Source organism: Hirundo rustica, chromosome 3 (assembly GCF_015227805.2).
Source record: "Hirundo rustica isolate bHirRus1 chromosome 3, bHirRus1.pri.v3, whole genome shotgun sequence".
NCBI classification, from domain to species: Eukaryota; Metazoa; Chordata; class Aves; order Passeriformes; family Hirundinidae; genus Hirundo; species Hirundo rustica.
The window spans coordinates 62,311,489-62,336,478 of record NC_053452.1 but is presented as its reverse complement, the minus strand read 5'-3'; the positions used below and the strand labels follow the sequence as shown (position 1 = coordinate 62,336,478).

General features: G+C 43.2%; 1 protein-coding gene across 1 annotated transcript in view; it reads right to left on the bottom strand.

The window, feature by feature from the left end:
- The window catches only part of SOGA3 (SOGA family member 3), a 40,456-nt gene that overhangs the window by 13,291 nt on the left and 2,175 nt on the right, over positions 1 to 24,990 (bottom strand). Inside the window, 5 exon segments of the mRNA XM_058419690.1 lie at positions 11,862 to 12,020; positions 15,422 to 15,646; positions 15,946 to 16,608; positions 16,610 to 16,896; positions 19,051 to 19,179. Of these exon segments, the coding sequence (XP_058275673.1) occupies positions 11,862 to 12,020; positions 15,422 to 15,646; positions 15,946 to 16,608; positions 16,610 to 16,896; positions 19,051 to 19,179 (1,463 nt within the window).

Genomic DNA, 24,990 nt, shown 5'->3' with positions numbered 1-24,990 from the left:
TTTTTAGTAATAGTGATAGACATTGGTATGAAATAGTAAATAAAGAATACGTAGCAATTAGTATAAAAGATAAGGACAGCCCTGGGGCAGAGGGAGTCACCAGATGTCCGAGCCGCGGCAAACATCTTTTGGACACTGAGAAAATTGTAAGATAAGAACTAATAAATGAAGCAGGTAACCTTGAAGACTCCGTCTTTTCCTGCATTTGGCACAGAGCTTTGCAGAGGGCCAGGACTCTAAAACCACCTGAATGCCGGGGAATTTAAACTCCCGCAAAAGAAACACCCGACGGTCTTGGACTTCTTCAGGAATGGAATCCTCCACAGGCAATGAGTTCAGTGTTTGAGGACCTTCACACAGAAGTTTAACCTTGTCCTGTCACTGAACATCACTGAAAAGAGTCTGCCTCCTTCTTCTGTACATCCTACCAGATATTTGATAGAAGCATAGATCTGGGCCTCCCCAGACACCTTGCCCAGAGGCCCAGGAGCACCATTTCTGCTCAGCCCATGCTTCAGGTCCTGCTTCAGCTGTGTGAGATGCAGTGAGTCTGAGTTTGTCTTTAGCTCACTACAGTTGCTCCCGTCACCAGTCATGGACTTTATTGATAAACCTGTTCATTGGTTTTCCAGCTGAACCTTAGACCTGATTCATCACCTTGAACATGACTGATAATCTGGACTGCATATCCTTTTATTTCTAAGCGGACCACAGACAAACACAAGTGAGATTATAAAGCACTTGCAACAAAATATTAAGCTGGGTTGATTTGGGGGTGGGGGGTTGAGTGAGGGCGAGGGCAGTGAGAAGGACGTGGGAAGATGGCTTTAAAGGAGAAGGACCAAGCCCCATGAAATGGCTTTAAAGGAGAAGGACCAAGCCCCATGAAATGGCTTTAAAGGAGAAGGACCAAGCCCCCTGAAAAGGCCAGAGTATCCTACTACATCTTTTGTACCCTTCTATGTGCCACTAGTTAACAAACAGCATCACCTCTCCTTCAGGAGCTGCATACTAGTCATAGCAGCACACAAAGAAGCCAATCTAGCTTCACTTGGCGTTTCGGATTCTGGAAGTACTGGGTAATTTATGCCAGTCACCTAAATTCTCAGAACCATTATTCTGAAAAAAGTGATGAACAATTATTATTGAAGAGTAAATTTAGAAATTCCTGTGATAGCTTTATTGTATATGTCTCTGCTGCCTGTGCTCCATTTGAGGTCTTGCCAATTTGTTTCACCTGTATTTACACTGGAAACTGCACTGAGGTCACTCCCTGAGGGCCCATGACATGATCCAGAGCAGCCATCTGTACTGTGACAGGACAAGGTTCCCTTCCTTACACTGACAGCTGAGTTCAGGCAAAATGCAGAACAGCACATCCTTCCATGCTGCTACTTCCTATTTACTCTCCTAAAGCCGGGACAAACTACCTATAGCTGTGAGGCTCAGCCAAACTCCTACCAGGAACACCTGAAGGACACATTGGGAAATTCCATGTGCAGAATAACTGAAAAATCTATCAGGCTACAGAGTTCTCTGAAGGTTTTATAAATTGTAGATTTGCTAGAACATCCAGAGAATGTAAAGACAGAAAATTGTTCCATGTGGAATTTCTGAAAAGCTCAGAGAAAGATAGCACTGAAGCCAGCAATGACCGTGTACACTAAACAACAAGAGTTATGGAAACTTTTTTTTGCAATCTAAAACCTGCTCATCTTTGACCTGTATCAGCACATTGCAAATACTCTGTTATTTCAGGTGTTTCTTTGAAGGGACGGGTGCACCTAAGCAGGACTAAATACATTGGTATAAGGGACAGAAAGGATTTGTGCAACTATGACTCATCAAACACTTGGTGGGACTTCCAGTAATATGATGACATTTGGGGTACATTGATTCCATACAAAAACATGTATCTAGACCTCTCATTCAGCACCTAGAAAATGTCTCTGTTCTGCCTTCCAAGTAACAGAAAGCAATTTTGCAAAGTCATATGGATTTCCTCCAAATCTAGAGAATCTTAGCCTACGTCTATTTTGCTATTCATATTTTTGTACCAGTAGAAAGATATTGAATTTGTCCTCTCTATCATGCAATCTCTTCCTTTAAGATCTAAAGAAATCATACATAGTGTCTTAAAACAAAAAATAATTTTTCAGAGACCTGACAAAAATGACAAAATGAGTAAAAATAAACTGTGAGCTGATACTTGAAAAGCACAATGTATTATTAAAAACCTCAAAAACCCCCAAAATTAGGCAAAACAGCAACAAAAGAACCAGGGTGGATTATATACTGTCTAAGGATACTCTGAAAAGTAACATAATAGATCTATTTAACGATCACCTGAACAAAGGAGCTCATTTTAACACTTTTAAGTGACCTGGCAACTTTTTGTTTTGATTGAGCAGTCAAGTTGATACTCATGTGTCTAAATTGCATATAGGGACACTTGAATGTCTGTTTGAGTAAAGTAATACTGAAACTGGGAAGTACAAAAAATAAAAATATTTTTCTGTGACTGAGGTCCTTTAAAAACCCCTTGAATACTGCATTTCCCTGACTTTCTTCCATTTGTTAATGTGGTCTTGTATCTTGGCAACCTTAGTGAAGTCAGTAGAGAGATTGCCTTCTTAGCAAAGAAATATAAAAAAATTTCTTTCTTTATCTCTCAAGGAAGTCATACCCTAAAGTCTGTATCAAGAGAAATACATTTTTTACAGCCTGCCCTATGGCGAGTTCATGCTCACAAACCATTTTCTCTGGCAACAAGTTACCATCTACTACCTGGTCCACAGTTCCCACCCTGTCCATTACTTGCACAGACAACTGGGCATGCCAGGTGATTGCCCCTTGCCAAGTAATTCCCAGCAGCAGGAAATCACATGGCAGCAACAGACTGGACTCGCTGTTCTGCATCTCATTTGCCATCTCATCTGGCTCCATTCCAAGTCAGAGAACCTTTGCCTAGTTTTTACACTAGTAAATGAAATGGTCAGAGACTGTTCTCAGGACCTCATGCCAACTGGCTCTTCACAACTCCATCTCCTTTCAGCTGTGATGACAATACAGCCTTAGCTTCCCTACAGCTTCCTTTCAAACAAACAGGATCACATCCAAATTGTCAATCAGTAACCAGCTCTGACCCAGGCCAGACCCCAAATCATGGCCAAGCACTGAAGCAGTGGTAGCTGACCCAGGTCAAAACCATCTAAGGGAAATGTTAGCAACTACTTGTCAGCATGTGGGCCCTTCCTCAGCCTGATTTACTTTACATATATAGTTTTTGACTGCTGGAACTGATTTGGTACCGAAGAACAACTTTGAAAAGAATGATCCAAGAGAGGAAAAAAAAAAAAAAAATTAAAAAAAGGGTTTCAGGTGCTTAAGACCAGAATGTTGGGACTAATGTCCTTTCTGTAGAAATTTTTTTCTCTGTGTTTGGAAGCTCAGGTTTTTTATTATGTTTCCATTCTAGTTAGGTAGTTAGGTTGAGGGGGGGGGGGGGGGGGCGTGTTTGTTTTTTTGTTTTGTTTTGTTTTGTTTTTTTAAGCTGGCCATTAGTTTGTTTTTGGTGTTTTTTTTCCTTTAAAATACACCTTACTGCAAAGGGACTAATTTTACCTGAAGACTCTATGCAAATCTAAAGCTGCTGCGATCCATACAGAGATGAAGGAAAATAAAATAAGATTCTGACATAAGGAAAGAACTCTCAAGCCCCCATGAAATCAGAGTAGCAGCATTATGTTTACAGATTCAAAAGAACTGATCAGTCTTTATTTTATGACGGCTAAATTAGTTTCTGCTTTAAACATATTCCAGATATACTCTTTTTTCACTGCAGCTGCCATTCCTTCATTATTACTTCCCAATCAGACATCAATCCTGTCACTCCTTTTATGTATCCTTGTAAATTTTCAGACCGTTCAGTAGAAATTCACAAAGTAACACACAAACTTCAGTGACTGAAATATATCCCTTCCAGGCATCTTTACTCACAAAATCTCTTCACAATAAGATATTTATGGAGCTTTATTCCTTTGAAATCATTCCCTATTTATTACCTATGTTTTGGAATACATTATTATTGACCATCAGGCTGTTTATATTCAATTTTGAGTAACTCTCCTGAAGCAAATGGCTCATGTGGATTGTTGATGGCTGATACATAATTAAAATCTAATTTTATGAAGTTTAAGAGTCAGCCGCTTCTCAAATGCACTTTTTTCCATGTTTATGGCATGACATACTCAGAGAATTACTACAACAGATTCTGCTACAGAGATAATTTCTTTCTCATTTTTATTTTCTCATATTCAAAGAAACAAATCGAAGCAAACTCTGCTTATCCTGCTCCCTGTGAAATTGCAGTGTGCCCAGAGCAAGTACGTCAGAATCACACCCTCACAGGTTATGAATAGCATCCCTGCTGAGTACTGTTTTTAAAGGAACAAAATACTTGGGCAAGATACCAAAGGTAACAGAATACCACACAAGCAAGCCTGACTGGAAGTTATGCATCTGCTGGGATGTGGTGCTTAGAAATCACTGAGCTGTGCTTGGAGATAGAGCTTTTTTCTTTTTCCCATACAGACCTAGGCAGACACTTGTTTCTCATTTCTTTTAAAAAAGTCTTATAATTATCCTGTTCTCTTCATCAAAACAAATTAAATTTTTGTGAGACAAACTGAAATCCCAGATCACAGGAACCTTCTGCTTAAAGGTACTGTTGGTAAAAGTGTTGCTGATAGACTCAGTACTGGATATTCCAAAAGGCTCAGGAAGGAACTGGTCTTGTGAGAGCCTTATTAAATCCTCCCCTGCTGCCATCTGGTGCCAGGAGCAAGTAAATTACTGTAAGTCTCCAAAGAGTTCCACTTAACTGCACTGAGCCTGTGAGGATGAGCAGCTACAGCAGCCTCTCATCTCACTCTGCTTAACCTTGCTCCCTCCAATACCAGCTGTTTGAAGTAGTTTGAATTCTAACTCTGAGGAAAAACGAACATATGAGGTGCACTTATTATGTGCTTGGGAGACAGAATGATGGAGGAGACTCAAACCTTCCTTTTCAAAGCAGAAGAACCAGGTATCCAGCTCCAGTGATTCACATGCATGCAGCATGGGCAACAAACAGAAGCTGGAAATCTATAAACATCCACAGAGTTACGGCCTCACTGGAATCACAGAGACCTGCCAGGTGTTTGGTGTTGTCCCGTGATGAGTGATGGGCCAGCTGTGAGCTACAGGCAACAATCAGAGGACAGAGGAGCATCCTCTGGAGTGTCTTCTACTGACCATCTGATGCACAAGGGGAAATAGATGAAGAATTTTTCAGACAACTAGCAGTCACATGATTTCCACAATGGATTGAAGACAATTTTTGCCACATGTGATTAGTAAGTCAGCTGTAGCAATTACTCTGATGGACCTCTTGTAAACTAGTGTTATGGGTTAGTACAGTTTCGTTTTTTAGCTATACAGGAATGTAGAATGATTCTCCGGGTCAGGACCTGGGAATTGCTTTAGAAAAGACAGGGATCTATCAGAGGGTTTGTTAGAATTTTGGCATCTGTTTTGACCACTGAAAATTGTGGGCTACGGCTTTGGGAAGTACCATATAAAACCCCCTTACTTCCTGCAGGTTGGCCTTTTCCTTTTCTCTTTGGCCAGACAGAGGCAGGTAACATCTAGTTGTGCCTGCTGTTCCCCCTTTTTGGGGGCAAGCTGGCCTGAGGCCTGGCCAGATTCCATCAGCTCCTGGGTGAGGGAGGCGGGAGGAAGGAGAGGTTGCTGCTTTACAACAACTGCTGTATCCAAACTTCCCTGGAGCGGGGGAGATCTCTGCTGGGCTCTCATAAGTGCTATGGGCACCATTTGGGCTGAAGCCACCCCGATTTACACCGAGGGGTGGGCTGAGAAGGCATTTATGATCCTGCTTGTTTTTTTTGTGATTCTGGACTGCCCGGGTGCTCCGATCTCTGATGTTTCTGCCTGGTTGTCAAAATTAAAACCATTACAACAAGGAATTGCTGGTCAGAGGTTTGATGGTCAATGGTAGCGCTGGCAGCAGTGACTGTGAGATGGTGAAGTTTAAGGTCCTGAGAGAAAGGACCAAGTACAAGTATCAGGCGAGAAGGTTCTGAAAGCATCCAAAATGTTGGATATTGGTGCCTTGCCTGTTGGAAATGCTGCAAACCACCACTCTTTATGAGACTTGTTTCCAGTTTCTTGCAACTTCATTAAACATTGCAAGTTTTCCACACCAAGCATCTACCACGGGATAAGTTCCAACACTGTTAATATTTTGGGAAATTTCAAAAAATTATTCAGCTCTTTTTCAGATGAGAATATTCTTGTTTGCTCATAGTAAATTATCCTAGCAACTGTTCTCTTGAGATGTTCCATTAAGTCCGTGTTCTGGAACATTTTGAGTTTATATACAATGTATACCTCATACTTTCCTAATTCATCAAAAGGATGACATAATCTTCTAGAAATTTTCTATTCCTATAAATTACCAGGTAATTATTTATTGGATCTTACCAGTTTGAATTGCTGAAAATTCAGTATTTATGAATTACCTCACCCTCTCCCACCGCCAGCTATCAATCTGCACATTTTCTCCAGCTGGCAGATTATGTTCCAATGCCAGAGCCAGAAGGCAAAGCCTAACTAGTCCTGCAATTGTTCCATGAGGCTGTGGATAAAGCTGAAGCCAGGTATTAGAACCAGAAACCTCCCTTCAGGTGCCCACAGTGATACAGTTGCTGCTTCCTAGCACAGCAAGTGATCCTCCACTGCTCTCAGTCCACATGCAAAAATGAAGAGCTGAGGCTTGGAAACAAGGAAAGGAACAGAACAAACCACGGAAGCTGACAGATTTGCATGAGGGGGTGGAGGAAGCAGGGCAAAAGTAAAATTTCACAGCAGACAGGAGCTGTAGCTAAGAAATGAGGATAATATATTTCAAGCAGAATAAGAGCAAAATGAACTAGAAAACTCTTGAAATCCAGACAAGAGACTGGACACTCATGAAGAGTTAGAAGGATGCAGGGAAGGAAGGAATGGTGGGAGAGAAGGACAAGACTGGGACTTAGAAACCAGAAGACAGCAAAACAACTACAGCTATTAGACAAAATAAAAAGAGAAAAAGTAAAAGAGAAAAAGAAAGAAAATAAGAAAGTGGAAGAGAAAGAGGAAAAAAAGAGAAAAAGAAAAGAGAAAAAAGAGAGAAAAAGAAAAAGAGAAAGAGAAAAGGATCAAGACTGAGTGGAAGAATCTGGAGAATGTGAGACTGTGAGTTATAGAAGAAAGACTTAAAATAAGTGGTTGTGGTTAAATGGCAGGGGAGAGGGATTAAAGAAAGAAAGAGTTACGAGAAAGAAGAGATACTGGATTTTCATCCAAGAAAAGTGGGGCAAGCTGGTATTGGTGGTCAAGGGGACTGGGAAAGAATCTTACCATATCTTTTGCAGTGTGGGTTTGTTGGTTTGAGGTATGGTGGAGAGGGTTTTTGTTTGGATTTTTTGTTTTGTTTTGTTTATTTGATTTTTTTTTTGGGGGGGTAGTGGTGTTTGTTTGTTTGTTGTGGGTTTTTTTGCAGCATGGGGGGTGGTGGAGAATTTGGAGTTGTTTGCGGGGGGGGGGGGGGGGTTCAGCAGCTTTTGGAGTGAAATTTCCAGCTGTCCTTCTGATGTCTATGCAGCCTGAAGACTCAGAGATGTATAAAGAGCTAATCTGTGCTTAAACAGGGCAGGCAAATGTTGCAAGAGTAAGCAGAAAAGTCTAATTACTTCCCTGTGGTCCCAGAGCAGGTCAGTGTCAAAATAAGGAAGAGAATTCAGATTCTTCCTCCCAGCTCCACTGCCCAGTTCCCCAGATGCTGTTGCCTTGTTCCATTTCCGAAAGGTACGAACCAGATTGACAAGACAGGCACCACTACAGCAAAACACAGACCCATGCAGGGAGGCAGGCTCCCCTGCCTGCAGTCTGAATGGGACAAAAGACATTTCTGGTTCACGTGCCATGTTTATCACAGGTTCTGTATCTGAGCTAAAAGTCTATGCTTAGAAGAAGAAAATGGTGGCTTGACAACATCACCCTGAAGTGGCTGTAAGAACCGAGCTGCCTGGCATCTGCCCAGCTTGGAGCAGCGGCAGAGCAATCTGCACTTATGCAGAGAGACACAGGTCCCAAAAAACACTGTGCTCCTGGCAATTACATGTCTGCATTGCAAGGAGGATTTGTAAAGCCCAGGGCCCAGTACTTCTGTCATATTTCCCTCCTACTTCATTTGTCTCACAACAAACCGCTAAAGCACAGCTACATAGCTACAGCAAACAAATTAATTTTACATAGCTACAGCAAACAAATTAATTTTTAGTTCATGATTACAGAAAGGTCTACAAGCATTTCCTAGGCTTTACCTGTTAACAACAAATTAATGAAAGTTAATTAATTATTTAATCAATGAACAAGAAGTTCATTATTATTACCATGTTCATTTTTTAATCTCTGAAAAATTACATCTAGCTACTGTTGGTTTCTCTTTCCTGCTAGGAAACAATTCCTCTACTTTGTTTTCGGCTTCCCAAATAGCATTATAGTCAATAGCAACTAACATTAAAGAAGAAATCAGCAGAAGTTGCTACAAATAAAACCAAAACAGATTAAAAGTCTTGTATGTCTGTGTGGACATATGCAGGAATATCTTTCAACAAAATAGTTGCAATTTGGGAGACTGAAAGCAAAAGTAACTGATAGAAAATGTATGCATTGCTGGAACACCTTCCAAATCCCAGATGCTTACAAGCTTCCGCTGACATCAACAACAATTTCTAACTTGTGGAATTAATCATAATTTTTTTTCCCAAAATCTCCAAATCAAGAAGGCAAACAGAAATTACCTCTTATATCAATAGACAAATACATTCACTTGTCTATGTTCACCCAAATATTCACTGGAGAACTCCAGATTTGACTCTAAACCAACACATCTGCTAGCTTTTATCTTTTCTACATGTTTTCAGTCAAGTCTCCATGCTTTTTGAAACAAAAGAGAATCCACACAGAGAGAATTTTGGCTTTGGTCCTGCCCTAGAGACTACCTACCAAAAAATTATGCTTTCTTCCTTACATTTTCTGTTAAGTCTTATTTCAATTCTCTCTTATCTCACACTGTTCATTATAAAAGAATAAGAAATTTCACATGGAAATATTTGGATTTCTGCAGTACATCTGATGACAAAAACACAGAAATCAATCATTACATCTCCAAGCATTTTTACTATGTTGTGAAACAAAAATGTTTCTTTGTCTTTAGAGAGATACTTTCCCATTGATTCTAAGCTCAATAAAACAAAGATCACAATCCAGACAAAAGGTCTTCCCCATATTTCAATTTAAGCTGAATAGAACTCCTTTAAGCAGGAGGTTCCATTCATTATAATGGCTGTATTGAAATGAGAAAAGGTTGTAAAACTATGAAATAAGAGGAAATAATTCGCAAGCAAACAGAAAATTAACATTATAACTATCTGACAATGACATTTAAAATGCATGAAACCTTCAACTGCCAGAGAAGAAGAAAAAATATTTGTCATGGATAAATTCTAATGCAGACAGCTTTCGGTTGTTTTCATGTTGGTGTTTTTGGTTTTGTTTGTTTGGGGTTTTTTTGTTTTGGTTTTGGGTTTTGGGTGGGGGTTTTTTGGGTTTTTTGTTTGTTTGTTTTGTTTTGTTTTTGGGGTTTTTTGGGGGGTTTTTGGGTTTTTTTTTTGTATTAACATTTTCATAGCTTCTTCACAGATTCTAAACTTCAATTCTGTAAGACTTAATATTCTTTACCATCATGTTTCCATGGGTCCCCCAAATCATGGTATATTTGCAGTGTACATAATAATTTGGCTTTGCTTTGAACTTGTTTTTCTCTGACTTGCACCTCCTCAATGATCCCCCAACTTCCCCCATGCTGTGCTGAAAGTCTTGGCCTGAAAAACAGCATTCAGGTGCTGAAAGCAACTCAGAAGCTTATTTGAAATACATAAATCCTGCCTAATTACGATGACACATATAATAACTGTGCAAGGCAGTTCTCACTACTTCAGTATACTATTATATTTCTGACTCTTTGTCCATTCCGCCCCTACTATGGTGTCAAGCCTTACTTCACATTTTCATTCTGGCTCAGTGCCCCCATTCTGTGCCACTGGGAATCATCCATCTGCTTTGGCTTCATGAAAACCATTATTGTGTAACAGAGATCCTAAACATGACACCATTTCTTCTGGAGTCTCCAGCACCCTTTCATGGATACCAACACTTGAGCCAAAGAGAGAAGTGGAGAGCAGCATGGGAGCAGCAGAATCGTAGTTCTGCATGGTGGGCCAGAGGGAAGAACCACAATAAGTAGAAAGTGACTAGTGATGATATGGGTGAAGAAGTCCATTAACTGGCTTAATATCAAAGGACACAAACTAATTAATTGCCACTAAACACCACTGTAATCTGAAGATGCTTCAAAAAAGCAAGACAAAAGAATTTTACAGCAGTATAACGTATTAGAGAGACAGAGGAACCAGAGATGAGAACCAGAGATGAGAACCTAAAAGAAAGTACAGTCTGAATGGACAAGAATAACAAAAACTTTGGAGTAAAGCCAATCTTAAAGACAAGTTATAAGGATAATTACAGAAAGATCATGTTCTCATCAAGAGGTTAGTCCAGGAAACCAAGTTCTATTTAATGGCAGTAACCAGAGAGAAAACAGAAGGTGAAAGTCTCAGGGAGGTGAGGGGAAACCTGACTAAGGGTCAGATTTTTTTCATTTGCTTTTAAAATCAGCAGTTATCTGGGAAAACAGCAGAAGGTGGAACAAACCACCTCTACTAACATGCTGGAAATTCAGTTCCTGTAAAGAAAACATTTTAATATTTTTAATACTACGTCACTTAAAAGACTCATTAGCAGTTCCTAAACATGCCCTAACATCATACTGAAAAGTTTTTGCCTTTCTTGACAACTGAAATACATCTCTTCTGCTTCATACAAGATCAAAGATACTGGTGTTCCTACTAGGGAATATTCCTAAAAATCAGGGGCATTCATTGAATTTAAATCTTGAACAGTAAACAGGACAGCTGTTTTTAAAATCTCTTCCGAGAAGTCACTCTTGGTCAACAATTTCTCCTTTTACTTCTGCTTTGTTATCTCTGTCAGCCTGGCTATTACTGCTGTAATGCAATTTTCTGCTTACTTAAAAGCACAGTATCTTGCATCTATATAATGACAGCTGGAGTAATTCTGAAGATTAATTAGATAAAATGAAAAGTTATGCTTAGATTGAAAAGCCAGGTAGAGTCTCTCACTTCCCAGTACTCCATGACTGAACAAGATGGGGAGGTGGCTAGACTCCCAGTCTCAGCATGCCTGCTAGTCCCTGGTAGTAGTTAGCAAGGGAAAAACTACTGGTCTTTGTAAAAACCTGTGGAAAACATAATCTCTTAAGTTAGACACCTCTGATGCACTTGAGCCCACTTCCTGTATGAATATTTATGTAGGTACAAAGTATTTATGTAGGTATCAAAGCCTCTGAACTCATTACCAGTAGTTTCACATTTCCCTCCTCGTAGAGAGAGAAAAAAAATGCACCACTTGGTTCCTGTTTTGCCTAGAAAACACCAAATATTTCAGTTTCTTCTCAGCTTCACAATCATCAAGTTGTACTTTAGCACTCCTTGCAACTTCCAGCTTTTGACTGCCATATTGTTTGCCCCCAAAACAAGTCATAGAACAAAAACAGTTCATCACTAAGAATCTAAGATCTTCAAATAATTGGTGTAGAAGTAAATAGCAACACTAACCTCCTTCATTTTTTCCAGTTCATTCTGCAGTGCTTGTTTGGCAATTTCCACTTCTATAAGCTGCTGTCTTAATTTTTCATTCTCATCCTCTGTTATCGTACGTTTTTCTTCCACATTTTCTAACTCGTGATGAAGTCTCACCGATACATCTTTTGCAACCTAAATGAAATAGTATATCAAAAAAATGGTTTAAAAAAAAAAAAAAAAAAAACAAAACTGCTGCAGTGCTTAGTGCCTAAGCAACCATTTAGAAGTTAATTGTCTGGGTGATGGAAGGGGTATGCAAGGAAACAGGTAGACAAGGACATCCACAGACAGAATTCTAAATAATTCCAAATTCAAGCCAATCCCTTCCAAAAAATGGTACACTATCCCTATGGAGTTTACTGGAAACCACATCAGATATTAAATCCTAACTCCTTCTTAGGCTCCGTCACATCAGTAGTTAAACAGGACCTTCACTATTCTTGGAGACAGTGCATCATCTATCTTCTCTCGGCCACAGGTAGCTTATGCTTTTCAATGCACTAAAGCAGATATCCTTCAAATTCTTGCCATGCAACAGCATCTAAAAGCAGGGCCCGTTCATTCCAGGCCTTCCCTACCTGTGTCTACCTGTGACCACAAACGGACACATGTTTGTTTTGACTCTGCTAGTTTCTCTGTCCTTGGTGGACAATTAATGAAGATATTTACTACTCTTGTCTCACTTTAAGATTAAAATATGAACAAAACCCATTGTTGCTGACATTGTGTTCACACAAATGGTGTCTGATCTTTTCAGTGAAAATGAACACTAAGGTTTTTGGTTGTTTGGGTTTTTTTAATGCATTTTCACAGGAATAGAGTTAAAAGGCTTATGACAAGATCTAATCCCTCTTCCTCAGGAAAAGTAATGCAAATCTTGCCCTGCAAGCCACTTGCACTATATTTTGTGAAACCACCAGAAACTATAATCACACACCAAAAATATTTAAATATACACTAATCACTGTGTTGATGGTGATTTAGACACACAGACACATAGTTTGAAAAGCCTCATTTCCTGCTTTTTTTAGAACACTGGAAAGCATAATTAATCCTACTTAGCATTAGCTAGGGAAGTTCAGCAAGCTGTCCTTCATGGCTTTCACTCAAACCATCTTTAAGTTAGTATGTCAGTTCTTTGACATTCTAAAACACTAGAGAAAAAAAATAATTGTAAGCAAGCGTCTAGAAAGATCCAATCTATCAGAGATCAGCAGCAGCTAGTGACTCAGCCTGCCTTGACAAGAAACCCAGTGTGTGTGAATTACAGATACAACACAGCAGAGTAGCACAAGATCATTCAATAACCTCCCCCACCGCACACGCACTCAAGACACATAATGCCCAGCAGAAAGAGTGAGTGGAGGGGAATTTCAATTATAACCATAGTCCAAAGAGACTGCAGAATGAGCTGAGAAACACACCACAGGGCTTTAGCTTGATGTCTTTTCCTGCACTTAGTAGTATTAAACTGCGCATCTGGTTGTCCAACCAAAGCAAATGGAAAATCATGGGGGATATTTAAAACAGCAACCTAACAAAACCTGTCTTCAGTCTACAGATACAGTCTGGATCAGCAAATAAAACCAATTTGTAATATCATTACTGGTAGCTAATGTTTTGACACAAAATTTGGTGGAATAGCTATTAATCCAGGAAAAAATACTGAGCATTCTAGATTACATAGGAAATGGGACTCACTTATGCAAGATACATTTTAATACAGGCATATGTGAGTTACATTTTAATACAGCTAGCTGCAAGACTGTATCTCTAAAGGATTAAGTTCCCTAATATATTGCAAAATGAACAATGCAAAATGACCAGTGTCAGTTTGGATAGTCTTTCTTCAGAAGAGGACTTGGAAACACTACAAAAAACCACACGAGTTATAATTATGGTTAGCCAGCACTCAGAACTCTATTAGGCAGAAATTTGGCATTAGACATTCATCCCTTACTCCAAAGCAGAACACATTCATGTACGGTGAGAATGGTCTACAAGAACACTGCTCCTTTCCAAAGAGTCAGTCACACTGGGAAACACATGGGAGAAATGCTAATTAAAGCAAGCTCTTTGTGCAGCTAAATCCAAGGCCTTTGCTTCTATCTCCTATACTGGCAGACAAGCACCTCAGCAGAGGTGCCCTCCCCAGCCTGCACTGGTAGACTTGCTAATAAAAGTGACACTGAGCCAACAAAGAAGCCAACTCTATAAACTGAAATCACAATTCCCTTAGGATATGGAAGCCCACCTTCAAATTTTGCCTGCAAATGTGTCAGTCTCAACTGGTCACCCAAGCACCATTCTGAGCATGCAAAATATCCCTTGTTTTGAACAGAAATCCCCATGAAAAGGGGGTGATTTTGCTTCTGATCAAGGAGACTCTATTTTGTCAAGAACCACATGGGCACCTGTATTTATAGAACTGTCACAGCCACAACAGAAAAAGTGGGTTTTGAATATGCACAGAAAAGGAATATCAAATAGAAATTTTAATAACAGTGATGACAAGCTTGAAAACTTTCAGAAAAGATGATCCAAAGCAGGCCTGGGAATAACATACTCTTGATCCACCATATTTTTCAGAAAGAAGTTAAAAAATAACCTTGTTCATAATCATATATTAAATTCACATTTTAAACTGTGCCCACGGAGTCCATGTGCCATAGGTAACAAGATTCCTAGGCAGAAGTGTGGCCAATAAAGCTCACATTTGCTATACAGAGGTCTGCACACTTCCATGAGAAAAGGTCAGTTGACTGGGAGACCAATCAACTGAAAAATGTTTAGGTGTCCTGATTCAGCAGGAGTCCTGCAATATCTAGTGAATGGAAGCAGAAATTAAACTTCCAACTGTGTCAAGAAAGGGTTTTCTTCTCTGTAATTGGACCAATCTAGAATGGACATGATGGGTATTTTACCAATGACAATCCTTAAACAAGGACTGAAAGTTTTCCTCAGTAAGAGGCTGTGGTTCATTCAGATCTTAGGGATGAAATGCAGTTGATGACACACTGAAATTTGATGGGTTTTGTCTAAGGTTTCAGGTGGATGTGAAAAGCCCTGGATTCATTGAACATAACAGCAGGTTTTTACTGACGGGAACAGAGTAAGAATTTAGTGTTGGGACTGCAAGTATTCAATCTGCTTGTCACCTAAAATCTTTCACTAAAGAGTAACAAAATCCCCTCAAAGTCAACGGGTCTGTTTGGTGAGGTTGGTTTAATTTTGCAGTGGAAGTGTATGTTTTGCATTCATCATAAAGAGTCCAAAACCTTTAAAAAAGCCTCCTAATTTGCTTTTGAGTAAGTCCTTGCACATTCCCTTTACAAAAATGATAGGACTGAAGCTGAAAATAGCCTATCTACATAGAGTAATATTATCAAGAATAGCTTGGCCATCGCTATTCCATGAGCTGCACTGGGTGCACAGCAGAATGGATGGAAACGCCCGAGTCATGAGGACCAAGAGCACGGTTGGGTCTCTGTCTGAGACGCTCCCTTCCTCTTGGCACCTGCTCACGTCTGTACCTTGAGGTCCTGCTCCATGCTGCGTATGAGCTCGTTGTCGATCTCGCCGGTCTGGGCATAGCGGAGCCTCTTGCGCTCAGCCTTGCGCAGCCGGTACTGAAGGATCCGGCAGTTCTTGTTGGCTCGCTCCAGTTCATGGCGCATTTCTTGAAGCTGACAAGCATCCTCCTCAAAGAAGCTGTCCCTCATCTCGTCCATCTCTGTCCTCAGCTCATCTATCTCGTTCTGGCACGGGGGCAAGAAGGGGACAGGGATGCAACAGGTGGGTCAAAAGCACAAATGTCAGCACGTATAGGAGAAGGCAGCCAAAATGGAGCTCCGCCCAGCAGGGACGGCAGGTAAATACAATCCAGCTCATTATAAGCACCACAACGAAGCAGGGATGTGGCACTGCCCGCACGCCCCACGACAGAGCCATCTTAACGCTGCCTCCAGCGCTCCTGCCACGAGAGGGAGGCCGGGAAGGTCGAGAGGCAGCCCGGCCCCGGTTCTCCCCCACCCCCGCCGCCACCCCAGCCCCTCACCTTGAGGCTCTCGTTCTCCTCCCGCAGTTTCTCCATCTCTTCCTGCATCTCCTCTTGCAGGTGGGCGCTCAGGGCGCCTTCGGGGCCGCAGCTTCTGCCGTCGTCTTCCGTCTCGCCCTGCCGCAGCCCCTCCGCCCCGGCCGCCGCCATGGCAGCGGGCGAGGAGGCGGAAGCGGCCGGGGGAGGCTCGGCCGGGGCGGCGGCCGCGGAGGCGGCGGAGGAAGCGCCGCCGCCGCTGCCGCTGTGGTTGCTGCCCTTGGTTTGCATCTGGGCGGCCGCCGCCAGCCCTTTCCTGAGGTGGAACTGGATGAGCTCACTTTGCAGGCATCCCTCCTTCCAGTACCCGCCGCCGCCCGCCGCCGCACCGCGGCCCTTCCCCGCGCCCGAGGAAGATGGAGGAGCCGGGGCCGCCTCCCCCGCGCCCTTCAGCGGGGACCGCCCCGCTTTCCCCCGCCACTGCTTGGGCGGCGGCGCCGCCGCCCCCTCCCGCTCGCCCCCGCCGCCCCCTGCAGGGGGCGCCTCCTCGGCGGCGCCCGGCGGCGGCGGCGGCTCCTCGGCGGCGGCGGCTGCCGCTCCTCTCCCGGCGGCGGCGGCGGCTGCGGGCGGCGGTTCAGCACCGGCGCCGGGCTGGACAGCTCCCCGCGGCGGCTTCTCGGCGGCGCGGGCCGCGGGCGGCTCGGGGGGCCTGGCCGGGCGGCGGCCGCGCCGAGGCGGCTTTGGCGGCGGCGGGCGCGGGTTTGGCGGCGGCGGGCGGCGGGCGCGGGGCGGCGTCGCGGGCCCGGGCCGGCGAGGATGCCCGCGGCTGCTTCCTGCCGCTGCTGCCCTCGGGATGCAGGCGCGGCTCGGCGGCCGCGCCCCCTGCAGGCGGCTGGCTCATGGCGGCGGCTATCTCGGGGACGCGTCCATCACCGGCCGTGTCCTCCGCCTCCTCCGCCGCCGCCGCCCCGAGAGCTGGGGGGGAGAACAGGAGAAGCGGTCGGGGTGGGGACGGGGAGACGGGCTTTCCGGCCGCGGCGGCGGCCAGCCCGCCCGCCCGTCCCCGCCGCCGCGGAGCCCCGCCGGCCCCCAGCCCCGACCCGCGCCCACCTGCGGGCGGAGCGGTCCCCCGGAGCGGCCGGGGAGAATCCGGCCGAGGCCGCAGCCCAGAGCCCACCGGAGCGACTCACGGAAGGCCCCGAAGGGCTCGGCTGAGGCCTGTTCCCACTCCGCCTGCACCTAGGGGCGTTTCCCCAGCCCCGATGTCGAACCTTCCCCCGCCGGACCGCCACACCAGGGATGAATTTCCTTCCACACACAAACTTCCCTCTCCCTTGATCTCACCACCAAGCCTGGGTTGCTACTGCACTTGTCTGCCTGCTAAAAGGCCTCGTCCAAATGTCTATCACAGCCGAGTGGGGGAAAGCTTCTGTACAAAGGGCTGCACACGTGGAAGCAACTATACATTTCCCTTCAGCTTTGACAGCAGCTCTTCCGGGGCAAGGTGACTCGGGAATCGAGGATAGTAAAGGACAGGGGTTCTGTAATCAGCTTCTAAACACACATTTGCCCCAGTTTGTTATCCAGAGGTGCTGTCAGGATTTAAGACCGATTCATGTTAGTTACCAGTTATGCAGATCGATAGGTTCAGATATGCAGATTTTCAAAACAGAGGAAGCAAGGAATACACCCTCACCCAGAACAAAATGTTATGTAGCAGTCTGTGAAGGATGCTCACTTGGCAATTTACCCCTATAATGACACGAACAGCGTTCTCATGACCACAACAGATTATGAAAAAGGGCTGTTAAAAGCCATATCATGCTGCTAATGTCCCCAGTATATTTTGAACATAATGGCTATGATCCACATCCTGTTTTCACACAGCCTTTATTCAACTCTCTTTATGGCAACAGCATTCCTAACACCGCCTGCCCATTCCCTCCTAGAACATGGCTTAACCATTCCCTGCTAGAAGAGGGAATAAAGAAAGAAGCACGAGTGGGCAAAATGAATGTAGAGACTATACCGTGCCCTGACAATTGGTTTACTCCCTGGAACATACTAGACAATGAGGCTGTGTTTGCTCTGCTCCCACTGGCAGCAGTACATCATTTCCTCTCAAATACACTGTCATTAATAACCTGGTTTAAACCAGTATTCTGGAAGTTAATGCTCAAAATGACACAATTTGGCAGACACTTCCCAAGTACTAGTTAGTAAAAAGAAAGCCAGAAGTGTAAGCCATAAATCTTGTACGACAACACTTTATCACTTTATAAAAGATTTGCTTTGCGTTTCTGTTACCCACCACAAACAGAATTCCCACCCTACCGTTGTTTGGAGCTATACAGGTATGACATATAAGAAATGCAATTCAAATTAATCGTAGGGAACTTTCACTACAACTGACATCACACTCAACCGCGACCTGCCAGAACACACCCGCTACCCTGCATGCCCCAAAATTCAAGTTCAGCTACAGCCTATGGTTAAGTTGGCTGATTTTAGTAATATATATATAGAGAGATATAGATGTACATATACATGTATTTATATACGTTTTTAACCGGCACAACGAAAGCCCAGTTTGAGACCAAGTCCTAAATCTCTGTCCTCACAAAACTCCACAGCTCGACCTTCTCCCCAGAGTCAAACCCACGTGGCGCCGGGACGCGGCGTCTCCGCAGGTTTTCCTGTCGGGAACAGCTGTCCAGGCGGAAAAAGGACTAAATACAAGGCAGCAACAAAAGGGAGCAGTCCGGTGGCTCCACGCGCCGGCGCGGGGCTCTCCCGTGCCCGGAACTTTGGGCAGGGCATCCTCCCGGCCCTGGCCCTTTCGTCCCACCGGGCGCCCGCCTCTGCCCCGCCTAGAATTCCCAAACGCGGCTTAAGATCTGGGAGTGCTTCTGCCCTTTGTCCTGGATTAAAGGAACGGAGGGGATTTTTTAAGGTCCCCCTCATACCTGGCTGGTTTGTTGCATCTGGATCAGGAGTAATATTTCCTTTCGGGAAGGGAAAAAAAAAAAAAAAAAAAAGAAAAAAAGAAAAAAAGAAAAGAAAAAAAGAAAAAAGAAAAAAAGGAGAAGAAAAAACAATGCTTGGATCTAAAGCATCTGCATTACTCACCACCACTTTGTCCGCTGCCCAGCTGGCGAAATGCATGCACGGAGAGCCGGGCACGGCACACGAGGTACGCGCCGCTGCCAGAGCCTCTCAGGAAAATGAAGCAATATTCATGAGCTGACCTCACTGGGCCTGGGAGAAGGAAAGGGTGGGGGGGAGGGGGGGAGGGAAGAAAGCAGCGAAGGGAAGAGAAAGGAAAAGATTAAACGGGGAGAACCCCGCCCAGGCCTGAAGGCTGAATTACGTCCCTTCATCTATCCGCACATGGTGGAATAGGATTACAGCGCAAAGGGGGAAGGAGCAGGCTGCAAGCAAGGGACGCGCCCGCTTTCGCTTCCCAATGCACGCAGGCAATCGATTATGATCAATTATTTAGCGTCCCCTTCAGGGGAGCCTGCTCGGGCCGGGCAGGGATGCCGGGTACCTTCTGAACGGGCAGGGCTGCGGTGACAGGGATTTCTTTCCTTTGTTCACCGCCCTCGCCTGCGCCCCTTCGGCGAGAGCCCGCTGCCGCCCGGAGGGGCAGAGACAAAGGCAGCCCCGTCGCTGGGCTGGTGGAGAGCATTCCCTGGGGTTATTTACGCGCCTCAACACAGGGACTAACGGGCCACTGACCCTTTCTTTGCTCGTGTCGCGGGCAAATCCGTTTTACCTCTCTGTTCTATGGTGAAGTGAATTTACCTTTGCTCGGAAGCACCTCAGGAGGCTCTTAAGACTGCGCTTAAAGTGTTTCCCGATTACAAAGAAAAACGGGGGAAAGGGTTGCTTGCTTTCCCCTTCCCTCCGAGGAGGGACCCTTGCCATGTGATGGCTGTGTGTGGCGGTGTCCCGGACCCACCTGTGTCTGTGTGAACACTCAGCAAGAATAGCCTCAGGGCTCCATTTGGGGTGCCTCTCCCTCCTCCTGCGGCAGCTGTCAGGGACGGGGGAGCTCCTCAGCCCCGGCTGCGCCTTCGCGGAGGGAGGGGCGGGGGAGGCTTCCCTCCAGCACTGGGGAGACTGGGGCTCCGGGCTGGAAACTCCTCCCGAAGGATACTGAAGAGATGATTTGGTGCCCAGAGGTATGCCAGCATATACATACATGCATACATCTATATACGAACTGTATGTACACATACACGCTGTATATAGACAAATGCGTGTGCATACACATGTGCTAGCACACCTACAAAATATACATACATACGCATGGGTTTGTATATTGCATGTACGTGTATACTCAACTCTGAGGTTCTTGTGCAGCCCTTGGGCAAGGCAAGTGCAGGGAGACGGGCTGCTCCCTTTCCAGCTACCCTCCCCCCCTCCTGACAGTCCTCTCCACCTCTCCTGACATGCCAAGCAGGACTCAACACATCTAAACCAACATATCTGGCATGCAGAAAGGTATTCCCCCCCCCCCCCCACCCATGCAGGTGCATGTCGTCCAGACTCGAGCCCTGGGACTGTGTGAACGAGATATATATAGATGTGATAAGTTGAGGACAATCACAAAATGGGAAATGGAACATCAATGCTGAACAAGAAAATCACTAGAACAATGGAAAACTAAAATTATTAACACTTAATGAATATTTTCAGGCCTTTGAAACTCATAAAAAACAACAGCAATCATACCAAGTAAACAGAATAATTAATTGAAAACATGAGGAACAAAAATAAAAAAAATATTTCTGGAGCTGGAGTTGAGAAAATTTCTTATGAAAGCACTAGATAGATTCTGCTAGAACATCTAGGTCCTGATCTCAGTGAATATACAGAATAGAAGTATTAAGGTCATCACAACAACATAACATTTCATTTACACAGTATAATTCAGAAGGACAAGCACAACAGTTCCCACTTTTAGCTTAAGCACTGGACATTATTTACCATCCTTTCTGCTCCCTTGGTGCATGAGTTGCCTGGATGAACTTTCTACAGAAAACAATTATGTGATATGATGGCATCTTATACCACCTACAACAAGTTTGATCATGCTTTTGGAAAGATACAGTTTCTTATTTTCTCATGGTAGTGACCAAATGAAAACCAGGTCATCAGATTATCTTCACCTACATTGTCAGGCCATATGTCTGATAGTGAAAACCAATCTTATGGTGGTAAAAATTGCCAACTTCTCAGTGTGGTTTTGGACAGTTGACTTAATTCTCAAAATTTCCATTCTGTCTAAATGTCAGTGCTGACAGAGTTATAAAATTTGACATAGGTACAAAAATATTCTACTCATATAAATTACTTTTCCGGGGGAAATGGATAAAATCAACACAAGTTAAAGTACTCTTTTTCTAATGTGAGATGAATTTTCACTAGGAAATTTTCTGCCAGATCTCTGCAGGCATTTTCTATTACTAACAGATCATGATATAAAAGATACAATAATTATATCTACCCTTGAGTAAGTGCAGTATGAAGAGACCCGTACATAAAAATTAATACAGGTAAAAATTCCATATATGAGCAGATTTTATTGTAGAGCCTCTAAAAATCTGTGAATTGAAATAATACACAGATGGAAAGGTCTTAACCTCACACAGAAAACAAGGGGCTCTCAGCTGACTATTTTCATTCAGAAATAAAACACTGACATGGTGCAGAACAGTTGCACAAGTACACTGGCTCAAATGTCAAGGAAAACAATGGAAATAAAATTATTTTGTGAGAAGTCGAGAACCAACCAGGAAATATAATTAGTGGTCCCATATAATTCCATGGTGCAGAGAGGTTTTGATTACTGAGAGCAGTTCTGGTTCTCCATCTCAAACCAGGCATGGTGGAAAGGGGTGAGGTTCAGGGGAGGGTGGCCAGGGCCTGAAGTGTCTCTGCTCAAGGAATGATCAGGTATGGTAGGAGTCTTCAGACTGGAAACAGGGTGACCGAGGAGAAATGTGATGCAAGCCCCTACAATCTTTAGTAAGGAAGGTAAACAAGTGTAAAAGGTTCACTGTTAGTCAGAGTCTCTTCCCACACAAATAGTGCAGAGATGCAAACATGAAGGAAAGAAACAAGCAGGTGATGCATTCCAAGAACCTAGAAAACAGTCCTTGTGGTTAAGCTATTCAACTCCCTGACACAGAATGTTGTGAATATAAGGGTCTACGTGAGTTTAAAAAGTAATTGAAGAAAGTAATGGAAAAAAAAATAGTTGGAGACAAAAAGAGGCAAATGTGCTCAAAACCCACCTCTCAACAATTACTTTTGGTCTGGGAGAGGTATTAGTGTGTGTTTTTGCATTCTCTTCCAACATGTACCCATTGACCACAGTCAGACACCTATCAGTAAAATAAAAATCTGGCTCTGTATGACAATCCTGTTAGTATCATAATTCTAGCTTTGTCCCTCTCTCTTTTCCACCTTATTTTGTTTTCTTCATTTATATTTCATTCTTCTGCCTTAGATTTCTTTTCATGCAGAGCACTGGCTACCTGCTACACCCTGGTAGAACATAACTATGACTTCTTCATTACTTCCTTGTCTTCAATATCTAAAATTTTTTTGACTCAGATTAGAGCTGTGAATCCCTTGTTTTCTAGTCCCTATTATTGCTTGCTCATTTAGAGACATATTTTTTGTCTTCAGCCTACAACTACATTAAGCTTTATGTAGTTATGCAAGGGATGAAAGCAGAGGAAGAGAAAGCAGAGGAAGAATTTCTCCACCAAGCAGAGTTTTAGTTTAAGTCCTATAAGTTTCTTTTCCTAAATTAAGAAGAGAATCCCTGTACATAGCACCCTAAAAGTGTGACCGAAGCACAACATCCTAGCTTCCTAGTAGAGAATACTTTAATAACAGATCTCAGAAATGGCTTGGAGAGGATGCTTTTCCAGGAAAATGCCTGGGTGGCTCACAATTGCTGTACTTTCTCCACTTGCTTACTCACCTCCTCTGCCCTCTTGGGAATATGCTGTGTTATGCTGGTGCAGAAAAAGAAGCTTCTGGAGCATGCTGTGCTAATTCATGGTACTGGCACTGCCCCAGCTGGCAGAGTCTGCAGTTTATCTCCCTGCCCAGGAGGACGTGCTGGACACAACTAATTAAACCCCAGGCCAAGGCCTGTTTTTGCTGTACATTTAAGAAAAAAAAAAAAAAAAAAAAAAAAAAAAAAAAAAAAAGAAAAAAAAAAAAGAGAGAGAGAGAGGAAAAAAAAAAAAAGTTTGGGACTTTGATTCACCATTTTCTAATATGTTGACTAAGCACCTCAAGAGGTAATTTGAGAATAAACGATGAGTACATTACAACTGTTCTATTTTCTTATTTACTTGTAAACATAAAAGCTTTCCAGAGGTACTGGATAGCAGTATTATACAGCACCAAATCATCATACTTTAAATAGAAGATACCTTTATGGTAAATAGCAGTAATAGTTGGCTGACAAAACAAAGCTAAACTCCAAATATTTTAAGTTCATACAACTCAGTAGAATAGAAATAACAGCATCAAATCATTTGTTAGAAGACACAAGTTTGGCACACCTGTTTAGCCAGATCATTATATAAAATCATGGTGCTCTGATTGCCATTTCTCCCTCTTTTTTCCTCCTCCTTAACAGCTGCCTCTCAGCCAGAGACAGCTATAAAGCAGCACATTGAGGCTGCACCTTCTGTTCATCAGCAGACCCTACCTACCAAGGGGACAGGTTGCCCCACCAAAGGTACAGCAATGCCATCTGCACCCTCCCTGGCAAGTCATTCCAATGGGAGAAGTAGGTCATGTTGCCTTTTACTGCTATGTAAAGGAAGCAGCTTCAGCTGTCATATCTGTAAGGAATCACCTATATCCCAGTTCAGGAGGTATGCATCTCATGCACTGTGTCATACCTCTCTTGGTTTAACCCTTGCATTCAAACACCTCACTGGATTCTCAGACTCACAATATTGTGAGAAGGCACAAAAAATTAAATTGTAATGAAAATCAGAGGTATTTTTTGTTCTACCAATGAAAAATAAAACTGGGTGGAATTAGGTGTGTTGCTTTTGAAATACTTAGTTCTAATTTTGCTATCACACATTTCGTTCAGCCTTTCCAAAGGCTTCAGGAAGTTTCACAATCCTGTTTTTCATTCTTACAGCAATCAATTGTACTTACTGTTCAGAGATAATGACAGAACTGAGCATGCCCTGAAACAGGCCAGTTCTGCTGCATTTCATAAAAAAATTCTGTCAGTCTCTCTGTCTTTTCTAGAATTGCTATACCTTATGTTACTAGAATGATTTAATAAGAAGCATCAATATTGAATTTAAGACACTGAAAAATGTATCTATATTGCTATGTGTGCTGTCATTCTACTTTCTCATGCTCTCTTCAGAGGATAAGATTACAGCAAACTTGCATAAAATGCTATCATGCATGCATATATCTGAATAGTCTATATATTGCATTAGTATCTAAACCTCATTGATTATTTAATGATGCTAATGGTAGAGGAACAAGTAGAGAAAAATTTATAGCTAAGACTGTGTGGGAATGAAAGCCAAAATATGGAACTCCTCTAGATTAATCAGTCTTGTACCCTTTCCCATTGCATTCTATATAGCATGCTCATTGCCTGCTGAAGGTAAACAAAATATTCTTTTGGACACTAATACAGTACCAGTATGTCCAAGCAGCTTTTCCAGGAAGAGATTTCAAATATAAAGTATTTTTGTTGCAGATGATCAGTTGCAGGTGATCTCAGAGTTAAAATGGGTGTCCTTAAAAGAAATTAGTCATGAACAGGCTGCATTCCGGGGTCTGCCTGCTGCCTCCTGACAGGGAGGCTGTGCCACAACCTGTGCATCGCACTGACAGGTGGCCCACAACCCATATGAAAGTCTTACTGCCTATCTTAATCTTTAAAGTCCTCATTGTGACTTTCTTGAGCAGACTGCAGAGCTTCTTACCCCATGGTGCTCCACCAAAGCTTAAAGCAAGTGAGAACAGTGGTTCTAGCATCCTAAGGGGTTTGCA